The sequence below is a fragment of the Chaetura pelagica genome, unplaced genomic scaffold (assembly GCF_000747805.2).
Source record: "Chaetura pelagica isolate M959 unplaced genomic scaffold, ChaPel_1.0 scaffold141, whole genome shotgun sequence".
Lineage (NCBI taxonomy): Eukaryota > Metazoa > Chordata > Aves > Apodiformes > Apodidae > Chaetura > Chaetura pelagica.
In genome coordinates this window covers 1,293,694-1,311,562 of record NW_009952059.1, presented here as the reverse complement: position 1 = coordinate 1,311,562, position 17,869 = coordinate 1,293,694, and the positions used below count along the sequence as shown (strand labels likewise).

The 17,869-nt window shown below is 41.0% G+C and overlaps 1 protein-coding gene across 1 annotated transcript in view; it reads right to left on the bottom strand.

The window, feature by feature from the left end:
* Window positions 1-1,209: 1,209 nt before the first annotated feature.
* NIN (ninein (GSK3B interacting protein)) overlaps window positions 1,210-17,869 on the bottom strand; it is a 57,042-nt gene continuing 40,382 nt past the window's right edge. The window contains exons 20-29 of the mRNA XM_010004068.1: window positions 17,508-17,621; window positions 16,317-16,440; window positions 15,676-15,782; window positions 14,647-14,793; window positions 13,395-13,574; window positions 12,717-12,866; window positions 12,072-12,170; window positions 8,098-8,289; window positions 2,407-2,520; window positions 1,210-1,419 (exon numbers count right to left, since the gene is read on the bottom strand). Of these exons, the coding sequence (XP_010002370.1) occupies window positions 1,210-1,419; window positions 2,407-2,520; window positions 8,098-8,289; window positions 12,072-12,170; window positions 12,717-12,866; window positions 13,395-13,574; window positions 14,647-14,793; window positions 15,676-15,782; window positions 16,317-16,440; window positions 17,508-17,621 (1,437 nt within the window). The remainder of the gene's footprint in view (window positions 1,420-2,406; window positions 2,521-8,097; window positions 8,290-12,071; window positions 12,171-12,716; window positions 12,867-13,394; window positions 13,575-14,646; window positions 14,794-15,675; window positions 15,783-16,316; window positions 16,441-17,507; window positions 17,622-17,869) is intronic.

Below are 17,869 nucleotides of genomic sequence, written 5' to 3'. Positions count from 1 at the left end.
GTCTAGGAATACTAAGGTAAAATCCCAATACAATTTGGTTTACTCTCCTTTTCCTAACACACATTTATATCTATTGACATCAATATCCACATTTATGACATTGAAGGAATCATATTTAGGCTGTTGTTCCCTGAGTTCTTCATATTCACACTGAGTATGTTTCTTCACAATTAATTACAAACTTAAATTCTCTTCTGGGACCTACCACAGAAGACAGGCCTTCCCAAATTACCACTCAGGTCAAACTGAACACTGCTTTCATGGCCAAGGTCCATGTCTGTGAGGCCTAATGACAGCATTTCACTGAAGAAACTACCCAAGTCCCTCTTCTTCATTCTCCTGCCAGTTGTTTAATAAATGTACTCCCCTGCTTTCCTGGATTTACAACTGATCTAAACAAAACTCTCATCTTCACTTCTGCTTAGTGACTCTTCCTTTGTTTAGTATAACTTATTTCCACAGACAAAAAAAAAATAGGGCCTCTAGAACTTGTAAGTTGTCTGGCAACACATCTTACAACAATAATTTGGTTGTATTTATTTGCTAGCTAGGAAATTTCTTCAGATGAAATACTGTCATGCTCAGCTGGAGGCAGTAGCCTATTCACATATTTTTTAAGAAAGCTCTTTTAAAATTTTTCTTTCTGAGCTCTGCAGAGAAACAGCCATGAAGAATAACCCAGAAGCCTAAAGCATCAGGTGGAGCATATTGCTTTAGAGGAACCAGAATGAGTCTGGAAAGTCTTGCTTTCAGTAAGCAATTCTACTGCCAGTGCTAAAGACTGACCTGTCAATACCACTCTGTTTGGACCATGAAGTATTCTAGAAAGCCCTAAATACTTAAAGTTTTGAATTCAGTAACAAGTTTGCATTAGACCTTGGCTTCAATCTAAATAGGAGGAATCATTGATTCAGTAAATTCAGAATTTATAAATTAAACTCGAAGTATCAAAATAAGTTAACCTAGAAAAACATGGTTGTTGTTACACAGTGAAGATCACTTTTATGCAAAATTCAGCAGAAGAATAGCTTGGGAATACCCAAAAAGTTCTCTTTTGGCAGTGTCCAGGTTTGGGATTCAGCTCTGTCCTCTCCTTGGAGGCATCTGTTCACTAAAATTCATCAATACAAAAAGGCAACACAGTGAAAAGCTGAAATATTACCATTTCAGTAAAGTGCAGGGGGCTGTGGCAGACACAATGGCTTTCTGCTATGACCTTATCTCAGATGCTGAATTAAACACTGGGGCTGCCAGGTTCTTTACTATTCTATTGAGGTTGGCAATTTTTTCTTCCAGTAAATAGTTTTTCCTTTCAGCAGTTTTCTGCCGCTGTTCTGTCATCTCCAAAGCCTTCAGCAGCTGTGCATTCTCAACATAGAGGTCCTTGACCATTGCATCTGCTTTAGTGTTCTTGGTAAGCTGAATTGTGAATAGAACAACATTACTCAGCAAATTTAAAGCAAAACTAAAAGAAAAAAATAATTAAAAGCAAGAACAGTGCTGGGAAAGCAGGGGAATGTATTTATTGTAAATTGAATATCAAAGGAAGGCAACACAGTCATTCATCTTATTTTCCTTTGTTAAAACCTACATGTTTGTGGAATCTTTTTAGATACTATGAGTATTTTGAAACCAGAAAGACTTTGAAAGGGGATCAGGCAGGTGGCAGTGCTGCTACCCAGTCTTGTCCAATGAGTACTGCTTCATGGCATCTGTTCTCTAAGGGTAAGTCTGGTTCACAAGAGGATCCACCAGCACCCAGTGATCCCACAGAGATACTTCCTCCAAGGTTTGGACCATCAAGTCCTCTTATAAAATTGGGAAGAGCAGCCTAGCACTTATCTACATGCTTTTGGGAACAGCCCTTTGCTTTGGCTTCCTTAATGTGAGAGAGGAGACTGTACCTCAGCAGAAAACAGCTGTTAACACATTGTGCCCAAGTGTCCAAACCCCATATTTTCCTACTGTTGAGGACCTTTGAAGAAGGCAGACCAGGGAAAGAACAAAAACCCCAAAACCACATCAAGCAAAGGGTGTGTTGGGGCAGGGAGCATGGAAGAATCAATACAGTAATCCTGTCTATACTCTTCAGGAAATTCTTTTTCCTCCTTTTCTAAGCAGCTTTCCCAGTTAAGATCCTTGGCTGGAATGTGATGTTTGTTTCCTGACTTGAAGTGCATCAGCATTCCAAAATGAACATAGCTTTTAGGAAACTAATGAGCAGTGGATTCAGTCCCCAGTTGGGAGATTTAGGAAATTTTGGGTAGATGTGCTGCACTTTAGCTCAGAAGTATTGAAATAAAAAGGAAAGCACCTTTATCCTAAGCAAGAATGGGTTGGCAGCTTTTGCTCACTCATTTATGGAAGTCACAGGGATGATTTAAGAAGGAGACTAAGAATGCTTACTTGTTCTTTCAGCTGATTTACTTTATCCTGGAGAAGCCTCTTCACAAGCCTTAGCTTCTGTTCAACATCCACCATGCGTTCTTCCATCATTTTTAGAAGCTGCTCATGACCCGCCTGGAAAGCAACATTTATATGAGAATCAGTTCACAAAAACCAGTTCCCATTCACCAGTCTGCCCTCCTTTTCTTTCCCTGCCCGCGTGCAGTTTATGCTTAAGAAAACTGCTGGCACTCCACATGTGAGTCTGTTGTGAAGAGTCTGCTGAATTAACAAACCATGTTATGGCAACACTTCAAGGACACTCACAGCACTTGAACTAGTTTTCCAAGTCTAAGCTACACTTGAGATTACCAGATTTAAGAAAAAAATTGATATAAAATTCTATGTTCTGTCTTCACTGTGACAGATCTGGATAGTTTCCTTTTCTTGTTCTTACGTGCTGCCATATTTCAGCTTCAGTTTCAAAACACCAAATTCTTAATTTCAGTAGAAAAATCAAGGTGAAGCCATAAGGGCATGTTAGTTTAACAGTAAACTCTCCCACACCACAGACCCCTTGAAATGGAGTAATATCCTAAAATATGCTAAACCAGCAGGATGCCATTATTCCAAACTTTTTTTTTTAAGATTAATTGCTGATAACTGTTAAGTTTCCAAATAGTAAGTCTAAAATGCTTTTGCTCTTTTTCTTCAGTCAGGTAACAGTCCAACCAAAGTACAGCAACTCAGTATGATGAGAGTGCCTGTTACACCAACAGCTAAGTGACATTTTCCCAAATAAATTAGAAACACCAGGAACTACAAGAAAGCTTGTTTGGGTTTGGGAACTGTAGACACTGGCTGCAGGGAAAGGGGCTCTTTATGTTAATAGTAGCTTGTTACTTTAATTCCAGGAAGTCACTGGAAGAGATTAATTTTGAGAAAGCACTAACCTGCTGCCCAGAACAAAATACCTTCAAAACCAAAGTACCTTCACATATGTGAGAGAGGATAAATGGGAAACTGAGGGAGGTGTTTCAGGTAGGTAGCTGCTCATCTAAACTACTGTAGCAAGATCTCCTGAGGGGATGGACTGAAGTCCAGAAACCCCTCAAGTCTATGTGTGGGGTCAGATGATCATTTAGCTTGTGAAAAGAATGGATAAAAGCTACATACATAAAAAGAAGTTTTGCATTGTTGCTGGACTGGATTAAAAAAGTACCACTGAGCAGAACTTGCAGGGGACTTTCCAGCAAAGTTACCTTTAGCATCTTTTTGTAATTTGATTGGAATTCAAACCATGGCTGGCTATTACACTTCATAGTGGTTGCAGGAGCCTTGAGTGAGTAGTTCAGTGGAAACCTAAGAATTATAGTGGCCTCAATACCTGTGGTCCCTGTTTTTTGGCTTAAAGTTGATTTGAGAATGTTCTAACTTCATGATTAACCATGATTAATGGGCAAAGCCAGCTAGAAAGATGCAAAGACAGGAGCAAAAAGACCTTTGAAAGCAAAGAGCAGAAATGGTTTATGACTCCCAACTAGAACACCATAGGCCTTAAAGAGTTGTTTTGCTGACCTCTTGAGGTATTAAAAAAATCTAGTTTAATCTAGTCATTTGAGAGAAAAGAAAATCACTAAAGAATGTTATCCAAGAAACATGTGTATGAATAATTTTCCCTTTTCTGGCACTTTTTTTCTTTTCCTGGCTTCACTAAAGAATGTTATCCAAGAAACATGTGTGTGAATAATTTTCCTTTTTCTGGCACTTTTTCTTTTCCTGGCTTTTTTCTTTTCTGGCCACAGCAGCAGAACATACCCATGTACCCTGCAAATTCTTTTCTTACATGTGCAGGTAAAGAGAAGCTGAGTATCTGTACCTAAATCCATCTCCTATTACAAATCCTTCCCATATGACAATCCTCAGTATCAAAGGCAAATATTTCACCTAAAAATCTGTTAATTCTTCTTCAGGAAGCTGAAGCTATTGATACTATCAAGACAAGAGACGTGATGTTTAAAAAAAACATTTTATTTTTCATTTACATCAAAAAAAATGTCACCTTTCCCTGGTAAAAAGTTTATACACCTTGTACAAAAAATGCAGTATAAATACTCCAGATTTTCTTCAAATCTCATATAAAATTAGTACCATTTGAGGAAAAAAAAAATAATAGTCTCTTTCCACACTGAACAGCTCCACATTTTTAAATAACATAAATAAAAAGTGTTTGTAACCAGTTAAAAATAAAGACAGTTTATGAACTTTCACAAAATAGCTTCTAGACAAAATAAATAACACTGTGGAGACCTGTTTTGTTGGGTTGTTTGTTGTTGTTTTTTTTTAAAGATATAGCAGAAAATAATTTTGATCCTCAAGTTTCTCAGCTTATGCCAGTTTGTGTGTTTGTGTGTGTTTTGTCATGGTAAGGAATGAGATCATAAGCAGCCAAGCTGTCAGAGGTGCCCGATCCTCCGGTAGGAATCTGCATGCACTGCTCGCTGCTCCGGTAGCAAGGCCTAGAGAAAGAAGGGAAGTGGGAAACTTCACCCTGATATCCAGATTTTTTTCTTTGAAATATTTACAGCAAACCACCCATCCAAGCGAAGCAAGCAAGGCAAGACAGGGAAAATAATAATAATAATAAAAAAACCACACTCAAAAGAAAACATGCAGGGCGTCACGGTGTGTTCGCTGAGCGCTGGTGTTAGCGCCGCACGCACGGGATTGGGGAGATGCTCAGGGTGCACTTTCTAGGGGGGAGGACCCTTCAGATGGTTCACCCGTGGTTTTTGGAGGGGTGCAAAGAGATTTTTGAAAGGCTGTGACTGAGAGGATGAGGGGGAATGGATTAAAACTTGAAGAGGGGAAATTTAGACTGGATGTTAGGAGGAAAATCTTCAGTATGAGGGTGGTGGGACCCTGGCCCAGGTTGCCCAGAGAAGCTGTGGCTGCCCCATCCCTGGCAGTGTTGAAGGGCAGGTTGGATGGGGCTTGGAGCAGCCTGGGCTGGTGGGAGGTGTCCCTGCCCATGCAGGAGGCTTGCATCTAGATGATCACAGAATCCCAGACTGGTTTGGGTTGGAAGGGACCTTAAAGATCATCTAGATCCAACCCCCTGCACAAGCTGGGATCTTTAAGGTCCCTTCAGTGATATTTAAGTGCTTATCTTTGAAAGTGCTTCTCTGCATTTCTCTTTTAAACCTAGTTGTCAGTCTTTTCCTGAGACAGGTGAACAAGTTGCTGGTCAGAGGTCATTTGAATTTTTAAATGAAGAGCTGAATGAAGAAAGGGTAAATTGAGTCACTCCAAGTACTCTGAACAAAAATATTGGTTAGGAAAGGTTCTAAGAAACCTTAGGAAAATATTTTGTCATGAACAGGCTCCCATATCTGGTTATTGAGCAAGGAACATGAGAGCAGCAATTGCTACTGTGCAGCAGGTAGAAGTCACAGCACTCGACACAACAGAAACAATCATTAGGAATTCAGGAGAGTCCAGACAGGTTAACACAGCAGAAAAGGCTCAAGGAGTTTTAATTGCATGAAATTTGAACATATGCCAGTAGCTTTTGGAGGACAATAGCTCAAGACTGACTGTAAAATGAATGAGAACACAAACCACCAGAGCCATAATAAAAAAAACAATGGAAACTGCAAAGCATGAGGAGCATAAAATAATTCCAAAAAGAAGGGGAACAGCTTTGGATACTTTATTACACAGAAGGACTCAGGATCTAAGAAGGCTGCAAAGTGCAAAGCAGCAGCAGCAAAACTAGGTGATTAAATGCACACAGAAAGCATGGAGATAACCTGACGTTGTACTCACTGGTGAAAAGATGATGGAGAGGGATTAGGAAGCAATTTTTCAAGATGCTAAAGGGGGACATTAAAATGGACATAAGCTCAACTAAGTGTTAACCCTGGAAATCAGGAGGATGAAGAAAAATCAACACTGAGAATTAAAGCAAAATGTGCTTACAAAAAAAAGTAAAGTTGAAAAACTACAACGAATTTGGCCTTGTTTATAGTTGCAGAATGCAGGTGTTAAATAATGGTTTTAGGAAGTTATCTAGTAAAGCCCATGAAAAAAAATCTGTAGGAGATGTTATAAACCAGAATATCCATTCACTTTAAGCAAAAATAAAAAACAAAACACCAAAAATCAAGCCCAACAGCCACAGTAGAAAAAAACCCATAAAAGGATTAAGTGCATTAGTGCTTTGACAGAAAATACTTGCAAAGTCTCTCAAAGTATTTTAAAATTCATGAAGCCTTCCAGAATAAAAGCTTTTACAGGAAACATAGAAGTGATTTATCTGTAGAACTACAGAGTTCCAGGATGTGACCACTTTGCAAATTGTTTCTCAGGCTTTCAAAGGCAACACTGAAGTCATGACTCCCAAAGCAACACACACAGCACGTTCAGAAGGGGCTGCTGCAATGTGGCTTTTATTGATGCCAAAACTCAACTGCATGCTCCACTTTCTGCTGTATGTGACCAAGAACATCAGCATGTGGTGATGCACTCCCCACCAGGACTCAGCTGAGAGGGAGAGAACCTTCCCATTGGTTTTACTTCTTTAAAAGGTGGGGGAACTGATAGATTTCATGCTTTTCTTAGAGCAGAGTTCTTCCTCCAAGTCTTGGAAGCTTAAGCAACTGTTACTACATATACTCTCTTTGCATCATGTCTTTTATCCAGAATACCCTGTTTACATGTTCAGAGATTTTTGAGCTTTAAAGTCTTGGTCTTTTTAATTTTTTTAAGTGCAAATGCAACCTGAGTTGAAAATGTAAAGTTTTTTTTTGTTATTTGTTTGTTTTCTAAAAACACGAACACTCAGGAATCTTTAACTGAAGTTATTTAGAGCTTTCTCTTTTCTTACAAGATAAAGTTGTAACATTATTTTCAGACCTATGACTTGAGCCAAAGCTTTAGAGGTTTGGTTACTTTGTGAAGGAAAGCCATTTAGCAAGTCTACCCCCCAAGCTTCATTTTTATATGGGAGATGCAAAACTTTTCTACCTATTGCCTATTATAGAGTTTTACATGTTAAAAAGCAAAAAAACCACTAAATGTGGCTCAGCCATGTGGGGTGGATGTCATCTTCCTTGCAAATAGGTTGGTTTCCCTCCTGCCAACCTTGAAGTTTCTATTTAATGGCAACAGAGTTCCCCAAACAATGTCTGATGGCCAAATAATTGAGAGACTAGTCTTATAAAAAGGATTAATTTGGTTGCATTCTGCTCTGTTGCAGCTGACAGAACTTCACAAGACAGCACCAACCCAAACCAGTCATGTGTGGTGATGGGTACCTGCTTGTGCAATACATGGTGTAGTGTGTGTGTTTTTTAAAACAATGGTTCCAGACATGGACATCAGGTAAAGAAAAAAAACCCCAAACCTATGAAAACTTGCTGCACATGGATCAGAAGGAGAAAAGCCAGTTGAATGTGGATATGAGTGGGTTTTACTTCAAGAAGATTAGAGGACTTTAGAATTCAGCTATGGCTCAAGCTCCACATGCTAAATAACAAAGGTATGTTTTGTACATATCTTTGGTAGAATTCATTTTAATTTTTGAACTGGATTCATTTTAAATTTTGAACTGGCATAAACAGAGAATGGATCTCATCAGAATTGGAAAGAACAGAAAACTAACCAGATACCCTTTTAAAGCTGTAACCTGCAGAGTAATGGGGGCTTTACCTGCTGCATGTTTGTTTCAGAGGGTCGGCTTTCAAGTTCTTCCTGAAGACGTTGACTCCTCCTCTCTGCTTGTAACAGCTGGTGTTGGAGCTGCAGGAACTGTTCCTTGGGCACCACAGCACAGCCTTGCTGCTGGAGCTCCCGGGAGTGCAGGGATTGACTAAGCATCACACTGCTGCTTGAGTGGAGCATCTGAGGAGTGAAGTAAAACAGCCATCAGGAGAAGGCAGCACTGCTGGGCATACAACACCTCTTAGTGATGCCCTAGACATCAGGTTGGTCTTGAACAATCTCTTGTAGGCTAGAGAAACAAGCCTGAACTCACTAACAGAAACTAAATAGACAACTTTTCTCTTTCTAAGGAAAAAAATGCATCTTTATGTGCAGTTCTGAACTCTAAAGAAATATGAGCCTTAAGGCTGGAGCCCCAGCACAGGAAGGACATGAACCTCTTGCAGTGTGTCCAGAGAAGGGCCACAGAGATGATCCAAGGGCTGGAGCAGCTCTCCTCTGGAGACAGGCTGGGAGAGTTGGGGTGTTCAGCCTGGAGAAGAGAAGGCTCCAGGGAGACCTTAGAGCAGCTTCCAGTGCCTGAAGGGGCTCCAGGAAAGCTGGGGAGGGGCTTGGGACAAGGGCAGGGAGGGATGGGATGAGGGGGGATGGTTTAAAGCTGAAAGAAGGGAGATTTAGGTTAGACATTGGGAGGAAATTATTTAGTGTGAGGGTGGTGAGAGCCTGGCCCAGGTTGCCCAGGGAAGCTGTGGCTGCCCCATCCCTGGCAGTGTTGAAGGGCAGGTTGGATGGGGCTTGGAGCAACCTGGGCTGGTGGGAGGTGTCCCTGCCCATGCAGAGGGGTGGGACTAGTTGATCTTTAAGGTCTTTCCAACCCAAACCAGTTTGGGATTTTATGATTTACAAGATCAGACCTGAATTTTAAATTAACTGAGTTTCTGATTAAATCCTATCGAAGTTAAATGGGCCTGTGATGAACTTAACAGGCTTTTTAAATCTTAACCTTGATCTCCACAGCTCTTCTAAAAATAGTACCCACTTCCAAATAAAAGCACTAGCATGAAGCAGGCTGAGGCTGCCCACCAGTGCTGATTATTTCTAGTCTGTAATCTAGGATGGGGAGATAACACTCCCCAAAGCAAAGCAGTGTCATGTATGATGACTTTAATAATTTGATGCCAGCTGCAGTATTGCATCCAGAATTTAGTATTCAGAATCCTATGTATGTTTCCTCATCTTCACTGCTAACTATAGGAATGTTAGCACATTTTATAACTGTCAATTTGAGTTGTGCCACAGAGTTCTGTAGTGAGGCTGGAGACCTGAGGGCATGTGCTGCACAAGAAGTGCACTTTGAGATGTGGATGCATGTAGTAATCTAGCATACTTTATTTCCAAATTTAAGTCTTGCTTTCACATTAAAAACATTACCAAATGCATCAGCAAGTCTATGTTAAGAGCCTAGGTTAGATAAATGGGTCCAACATTAGATGAACTTTTGGACAATATGAAGAGTTCAGACTAGTTCATGTGACTATTCAGCATTTTTCTGGACTAAAAGAAAATCCAGGTCAGACTAGCTCACAGTTCTAATGGGCAATAATACTAAAAAAAGACCAGAACTGGACACTAAAACCCCTGATGTTTCAGAGAAGCTGATTTACAACTTGAATTTGCATAAGGGTAATACTTTCTTCCCATAAAATTCAGCTGACCTCATTGTAAAACTCCCACCTGTTATCTCAAAACCACTGCTCTGAGGAAAAGGCACATAAGATTGTCAGTCCTTTCAATGCTCCTGTCACAAGTGGCAGGATTAAGGCCCCAATTTGTGATCATATTTCACTTATGATTGAGTTCATCTAGAATGGAAACAACTGTAAGCATTGTTCATACTGGTGCAGTTCTTCTGGCCATGTTAGCACCTCTACATCTCTGCTAGCCCAGGGAAATAGAAAAATCAGCTTGTAACTATTTACAAATAAATTTATTAGTATTTCTTTAAGCTATCAGGAAGTTCTCTTGAATCAACTTGCCCATAAAGGAGCTATTCTCTTACTGACAATATAAACAGTAAAAATAATGAGCTTTTGATGGAATTTTAGGGTGTTCTGTAATGTGGTGAAGCACAAGTAGCTAATGAAAGAGCTGAAGAAACAGCCAATTAACGTTAACTGCATCTTAAAAATACCAGTTGTGAGACTAATGAAAACCATATAGCTTTGCTGTATTCATTTGTGGCAGAGAGTGGAACAATAATGAGTTTGCTAAAGCATTTAGGAAGACACTGAGTGTGGTAACATATCAGTTAACATGAAGGAAGCATTTGGCAGTCTGGTGAAAAAAAGCATGCAAGCAGCAGAGGTAAATATGAAAACACCTTTAAGCCTCACAGCCAATGGGTTAGAAGGGTTGAGCCACTTTTCATTTTCTTAAAATCACTTGAATTCTTTTTGAATGGAATTGGTTCTTTTCTCTCCCTCTTCAGGGCAGTGCCTGACAAGTCTGCAACCTCTTGGCCTGCAGCATCAAACTGCAGGGTACACTAACCCCAAAACCAGTTCAGCTGCCAAAATAAAACCTTTACATGAAAATGAAAAGTGACTTCTTTGCTTAAAAGATGCGTGGAATTAAAAAAATATATATATACATCCATAAAAGCAAGACATGTTTTCTCCATGCTATGGTAGTAGATTGAAAAGGATTGCTCTACCTTCACACACTATTTCAGAAAGAGAACTGCACCCTTCTCTGCTAGTTCCAACCACTGAGTTCTAGACAGGTTAGCCATGGGCACAAGGAGAACAGGCACAAGAGAGAAAGTTAGAGGTCATAAAGCTCTAAGTGCATATTATACACACCTGCTGGGAAAATGAGATCAGGAGTAACACAAGTCCTGCATGTTTGAAATACACATTTTTAGGAGAAAACACAATTCCGTGCTTGGTGTTCATGCTACAGGGTTTAACACTGTTTGGGGTTTTCCCTAAGCTTAATTAAGACTACATAAACAAAAGTGCAGGGCATAGGAACAGGCTTGCAGTCACTTGTCAAAATCTCATCTTTTCTAATCAAGTTTTTACAGTTTTACTGCTGATTACACAGTACATTCAGCATGTTTCCCATTAGCTTACTTGATGAGAACCATGAAGTCTATTAATGAAGTGTTGTAAGAACATCATCTAGAAGATGCTTTGATTTGTCAAACAAGTAAAAAAAAAATAATTCTTGGGTTTTAAAAATTATATTCAATTTTAAACTCAAATTCAGAACATCAAGTTTAGGCAAGACAGCTGAGAGACAACTCAGGGGTGACCTAAAGGGACATGCTAAGGTAACAGTTAAGCTTGCCTGTTCCTCTAAGCAAGGACACTTAAGAATTAAGCAGTTTCCATAACATCCAGCATGACCCATCTCCAGCAGTACTGAACAAACATCCACATTTACAGCAGGCTTGGGAAGAACCTCTGCTGAAGTTTTCACTCATGCCTTTAGCTGAACAGCAAGTTGTGTAAATTGTTATTCTATCATTAGCTAGGTAAGATACCAAGGCTTAAATTCAGAAAAAAACCATTCCCCTAGTAAATAAGAACAGGTTTCTATATTAGGAGCAGCATTACACAAATATTAGTTAGGAAGCTTGAGGTTAGATGTTTTAGGAAGAAAGAGGAAAGTGTTAGCCTTGCCTCGAGCACAGAAACAAATCCCTCTGGTATTTGATTTTGTATCTTATACATCTTTTTATGCTGTGATGAGCCACAACATTCCTCAGAGAAGCATGTTTGTCACACTAACATCTTGATCATGAAAGGTGAGATTAGGCATTAGGGGAGATTCATTCTTCTAGTTTCAGTTACTTTTGTCTGTTCCTACACACAGAATTGCTTTTAAATTCCCAGGTTCAGTGAGACAGTGACTAAGCCCCACACTATTCAGCACAGTCACCACTAATTGACAAGTACCTCCATTAACTGATCATCCAGTTTGACTTGCTTTTTTCTTAGCCCTTCATTTTCTGAGCTCGTTTCCAGTTCACGTTCAAGAGAATTCATCTGACTGATCTATTAAAGACAAGAAAGTTCCTTAGAAAGACAGCACTTCCTTATTTTATCTGTTTTGTTGTCTTTTTTTTTTCAACAGGCAAGTCGTGAGTCATTGCACATCAAGACAAGTCAAAATGAAAAGACAAATATTTGGACAAGTGTAAGGCTTTGCTGAAAGTGATGTCGGTGACAATGTTACACAGCATCTCTGACAGGTTTCAAAGAACAGGCAAGGCAGCTGATTTTTCATCTACAAGTGGGAATGCTGGCAGTGCTATGCACTGGGGAGCACTGGGGCAGGCTGTGCTTTGGTTGTGGTTCCCTGTTTTACCCCTGAACTCTCTGTATTGACTCTCAGTCCTGCAGCACATTGGCAGACACTTCCACCCTGCACGCCCAGCAGAGGTACAGAAAACAGGCAGCTCCTTGGGACAGGGGTTGATAAAAGACAAAGAGCACAAAGCTCCGGGTAAACTAAAAAATAAATAAATCCCAGCTTCCCACATGAGCTCTTAGAGATGCCAAGTCCTGCAGTGAGGCACGTGTTTCCTGTCTAAAACTAACCTTCCTGTTTGCAGATGACAACTCCTTCTGAAGCTGTTCACACACACTATTCAAGCTTAATTTCTCTTGCTTTATGGGTTTGATGATACCTGACTGGCTCTGATGCTTTTGGTGCTTTAGGGAAAGGATGGTAGATTCCAGCTGTCGGATCTAAAGAGACCAGAGATGAACAAATGTGGAAAGACATTCCAGACCATTCAAAAAAATCAAACTGCATCTGCTTCATCTAAAATTCCCAGTACCAACTGATTTTGGACTCCCAGCAGATTTTAGCTTTGAGCAACAAAAGGTCATTCCATTCTTCCTCCCCATCATCTGCCTAAACACCGTGAGCCAAGAAACTGGACATGAAGAATGCCCAGAATATGAGGAGGTTTTTATGAAAGAAAAAATTAAAATAACATTATCTGAAAACCAGACCAGAATTATCAGGGTTTTCAAGAGTTATCAGGGTTTTCTTGTAAAAACAGAGCTGTTTGAAAGATGATAAGATGCTGTCTGTATGCACAGTGGAGATAGAAAGGAAAACTATTCCATCATGCAGGCCTTCTGCAAATGTTTCTGTTCCAAACTAATGGGCAACATTCCTCTCCTGCATTACCCACTGCTAAAGAAGAGTCATTCAGCTCTGCCTAGCACGCAGGGACCATCTCTGATCTGTCAGCTTGCTCAGGTTACCTTCTCTCTGGAGTGAGTCAGGTCTGTTTTAGTGCTCTGGACTTCCCTCTGCAGCCTCTCATTCTCCTGCCTGAGCAGCTCCTGCTCCTGTTTGGTCAGCTGGTCCAGTTCATCCCAGTGCAGCTGCCTGTGTTGGTCCTGCAGCCCTGAGGAAGGCACAGCCAGTTCTAGAACCCGGTTCTTAAGACAGACAGAATTGCAGGGTTAGGCCTTCAACAAAGAAGCAGACATTTTCTCTATTCAGGTGGGTTTTAAATAGGCTTTCAGTCATTTCGGACTCTAAAGTCCCAGGATTCCTCCCTTCCTCCCACCCTACACACTTTGCCACTAAGAAACCTCACATGATAATCACACCCAAAGTGCCTCCCTTTGCTAAAATCCCAGCTAATAGCTGTGCAGCAGCATGGCTGACAGGGGTGCACAGGGTTCAACACCACTAAAAAGCAATTTGTGCTCCTTTTCACAGCCTCATCAAGCAAATAATAGAACTCAGCATTATATTTTATTCAGTAATAGCCATAATTTAGTTCCTGTTGTACAATTCTGAAACAGCCTCTTTTCCATGTGGACATTAAATATTCCTTAATTACATGGCAAACAAGCCAAATTGCTAACTGAATTCATCATTCCAATCCCTAGACTGCTGTCTACAACCTCCTTCAATTCCAGTTCCTCATCAGTTAAAAGAGGCTGATATAATAATTTCAAAATGAAGTTTGACTGAAAATTAGGTCTCCCTGTCAATTATTCCTAATTCCCAGTTCCTAATAACTTGATAGTTTTGGATATGTTTAAATTAATACATTTTCCACCGATTTTTGAATATTTTTTTTTCCCCAAAAAGATTCCCTTCAGGGAAGAACAAACTGATTTTTGCCCATCTTCAGGCTCAAAACTTCTTTTAAGCTTTTTAAAGATAAGTTTCAAACCTACACATTATGTACAATCTGACAAGATTAATTACAGTTAACTATTTTAAAATGGAAAACTACCCAATACAGGTTAAAAGCCTTTTTTAAAAATCCAAATCCTTGTAAGATTTTTTTAAATTAGTAGTTTTATATCGTTTGTTTTAAAGAAAAAATTTATAGTTGCAGAACTGAGAGCCTACTTGCTCAAGCCTGTGGCACAATTTGTGGCCTTTTAGTGGACAAGCCAACCTGAAGACACAATTTGGCTCCAGAAGAGCAGCAGCTATTGCCCATAAACCCTGGCATGCAAAGCTGCCTTGGAAGCCCCTGCAGCCCATCACCTTTTCATTGGCATTCTGCAGCTGCTTGTGCAGAGACATCACTTCTTGTTTCAGGGTTTCATTCTCCTGCTGTATCATCCACTGGTCTGATTTTACTCGGGACAGTTGGAGGTTGGTGTTTTGCAGAGTTTCATCTAAATTCTGGACCTGTAAGGAGCAGGAGCACAAATTGAGATTTGATAGACCAAGGTTTCTCGTGACCTTGGTCTGCTGGGATGTGTATGCAGCACTGACCACACATTTAGGATCTCTGATGGAAGCAGTGAGGAATTTATGAGGCTGACACAGCCCCCTTTAACAGTGCTAAGTCATTTTCTGGCTTTCTGTTCCAACTTTTGGTGGTGAGACCCTGGCCCAGGTTGCCCAGGGAAGCTGTGGCTGCCCCATCCCTGGCAGTGTTGAAGGGCAGGTTGGATGGGGCTTGGAGCAGCCTGGGCTGGTGGGAGGTGTCCCTGCCCATGCAGGGGGGTTGGAAGGAGATGGTCTTTAGGGTCCCTCCCAACCCACACCATTCTGTAACTCTATGATTGGTAGCCATCCACTTTGAACACAGCCACCATAATGCAGTCAGAGACACATCTTCCAGCCCTGAGTATTGATTGGGATATGCTGGGAAGAGATTTCTCTTGAATTATTTATTCTTCCTGGCAGCCCATGGCCAACAAGAAACCCCAAGTGTAACCAGCCAAGCAGGTAGCCATTCCCCTCTCCTGCCTGGTGGGAGATGAGCCCCAGCAGAGCCTCTGCAGTGCTTTGGGAATAAATGAATTGACAAAAGGAATTTGGCTGTAGATGCAAAACAACACAGCTTCTTCTCAGGGAAAAAAAAGTCCCTCATAGCATTTAACAAGTTTCCTCCTGTCCTTCAAGAACATCACTTAGAAAGCCCATCAAAGCAGCCATTCTCAGCTGCACGACATCTTTGTACACAGTAGAAGGGGGCACGTTTTTCATGAAAGAAAAAAAGCACTACAAGGGAACATGGAAATGCTTTTGATCCAGGGCTCTAACCAAAAATCACCGTTACACCTTTTCTTGTGAGACAGTGAGTTGTGTTGTCAGTGTCTGGCTGTCCCAGGACTCCTGTTGCTGCTTCAAGCTGGCAATTGCATTCTCTAAGCAGCTTAGTTTGGCTAAGATTACATCAGTAAGCCTGACTCATTTGGGGATTTCCTTTAACTCAATTTGACTTTGGGAATTAAGCTACAGGGAGTTACAGCTCTGCAAAGAAAACAGGAGAGAGAAAAAAAAACAACCCCTCCTCAGCTCCCAGCCCGAATCTCCACACAAGAGGATCATTTTTTATAGTCTGCATGTTAGTCACACTGCTCCAGTTCAGAGCTACAACATGTTAGAGCTGCAATAAAAGAGCAAGAACACTGTCTTCCTTGTCCTGCTGCAGTATTTATATCCAGTCCTCTGCTCCTTGCAATGTTTGGAATTTTCTACATAATCAAATTACAGTAAAGCTGTGCTCCAGAATTTCAGCTTTCTCTTTAAGGCCAGCTAGAAAAAAAAGGCAGTGGCAATTAAGCCTTTATCTGGCTTGAAGGTAAGAAAAAAAAAAATCCATAGTAGTTTTACAGGTTAGGGTGATACAGATAATGAGATTAGAATTTTACCAGCTTGTTACAGGATGTAGGTAGTGATGGATTTGCAGTTCTTTCTTACCTTATCAATGTATCTGTTTAATTCCTCCCTCAGGGCTTCTTTTTCTTTCTGCAGCTTTTCATTTTTAGTAATTAAGCTGGACACTTCGTTCTGAAGGTCAGAGAGATCAGGACATCTGGGCAGCTGTGGAAAACAAGCCACTCACAGTCACATTCTTGTGCCAGTTCAGAATTTTCCATCCAAGTGTCACACAAAGCTTTCCCTTCTCCTCTGGGCCCAGTATCCCACTCCAGATGGAGTGGAAGAGAGAAGCACACTCCAGTTTGGTACCAGTGACTACAGGAGGATTGTTCATATGATCCAGGACATCCTTCCTGCAACAGCAGTGTTAGGGATTCCTAATTGCCCTCTGAACCCCTGGATTTCCTCTAGGGTTGGTCTTTCTGTGCCTCTTTTCTGTGAAAGGGGAAAAAATCCTGTCCTGCTGACTTCTGATCCTTTTCCCATTGGACACAATGCTTTTATCTTAACTCTCTGCCTTCTCCTGGGCTGTCTTTGCTCACTCAATCTTCTGTCTTTAATTACACTCAAGCCACAATCCACTCCTTACTGAATAGGCCTCATCTCCTTTTGCTTTTTAAGACCATTATCTACCCTAAGCATTGGGTGCATCAAATGAGTGCTCTGCAGTATAAAGAAAATTACTTTGTGGAGCCCTAATCAGGAGAGCTAACTCATTTGTAGCCTTCATTATCTGTGTTTATTAGCATATATTTATACAGCTGATTGAACCACGCTTAGAGAGGTGATAACCAGGAAATTATCCTCTGAAGTCATGTCAAAGTCACCAGATGGGTTTAGCAACAGGAATTCTCTCCAAGAGGACATTGCTGGAAGAGACCAGTCCAAGTGGAGCTATAGGGGTATCACCAGTTACAGAGGAAAAGGTTCCCCTCCCCACCCTGTCTGCACAAAGTAGAAAAGCTGTAACTGCTTGATTAGAGCTTTAATTCTTTGCTTTCATTGTCAAAGCCTGTCTTTGTGGATCCACTGCTATGGAAGACCTTTTGGAAAATGCTAAGTGAAGCCAACCTTACTTGAACAATCGTGCATTGTACATGGGGACTGTTTCAAAAGGATTTCCATTCCCCAACTGTTGTAAAGAAATTAACTATTCCCAGCTCAGGCAGGAGAGCAGGGCACATGGAGACAGCCAGCACTCCTTGATGGCACCCAACAGGACACCATACCTGCTTTGTCTTCTCCAGTTCCTGCTGCAGGATGTGGTTCTCCTGCTCCAATACATGAGCTTGAGCCTTCATTTTTGACAGCTCCATCTCCAAGGAGGACACCATGTTTGATGTCTGCAAAAAGCACCAGGCTCAGATTTCAACTTAGCAGACATGCAAAGTAGCAAAGGTTAAAGCAGAGGGTGCTGCAGCCAGGGACAGGGGTTGGAGCTGGGATGGCAGAGGCCTGGAGAGAACAGGCATGCTGGAACATGCAGCCAAGTATTTTGCATCACTAAGCTCCCTTGTCAAGACAAACCTGCACTCTTCCACCTCCTGCTTCTGGCTGCTGCCACACTTTCCTCCCACCCCCACTGCCACAT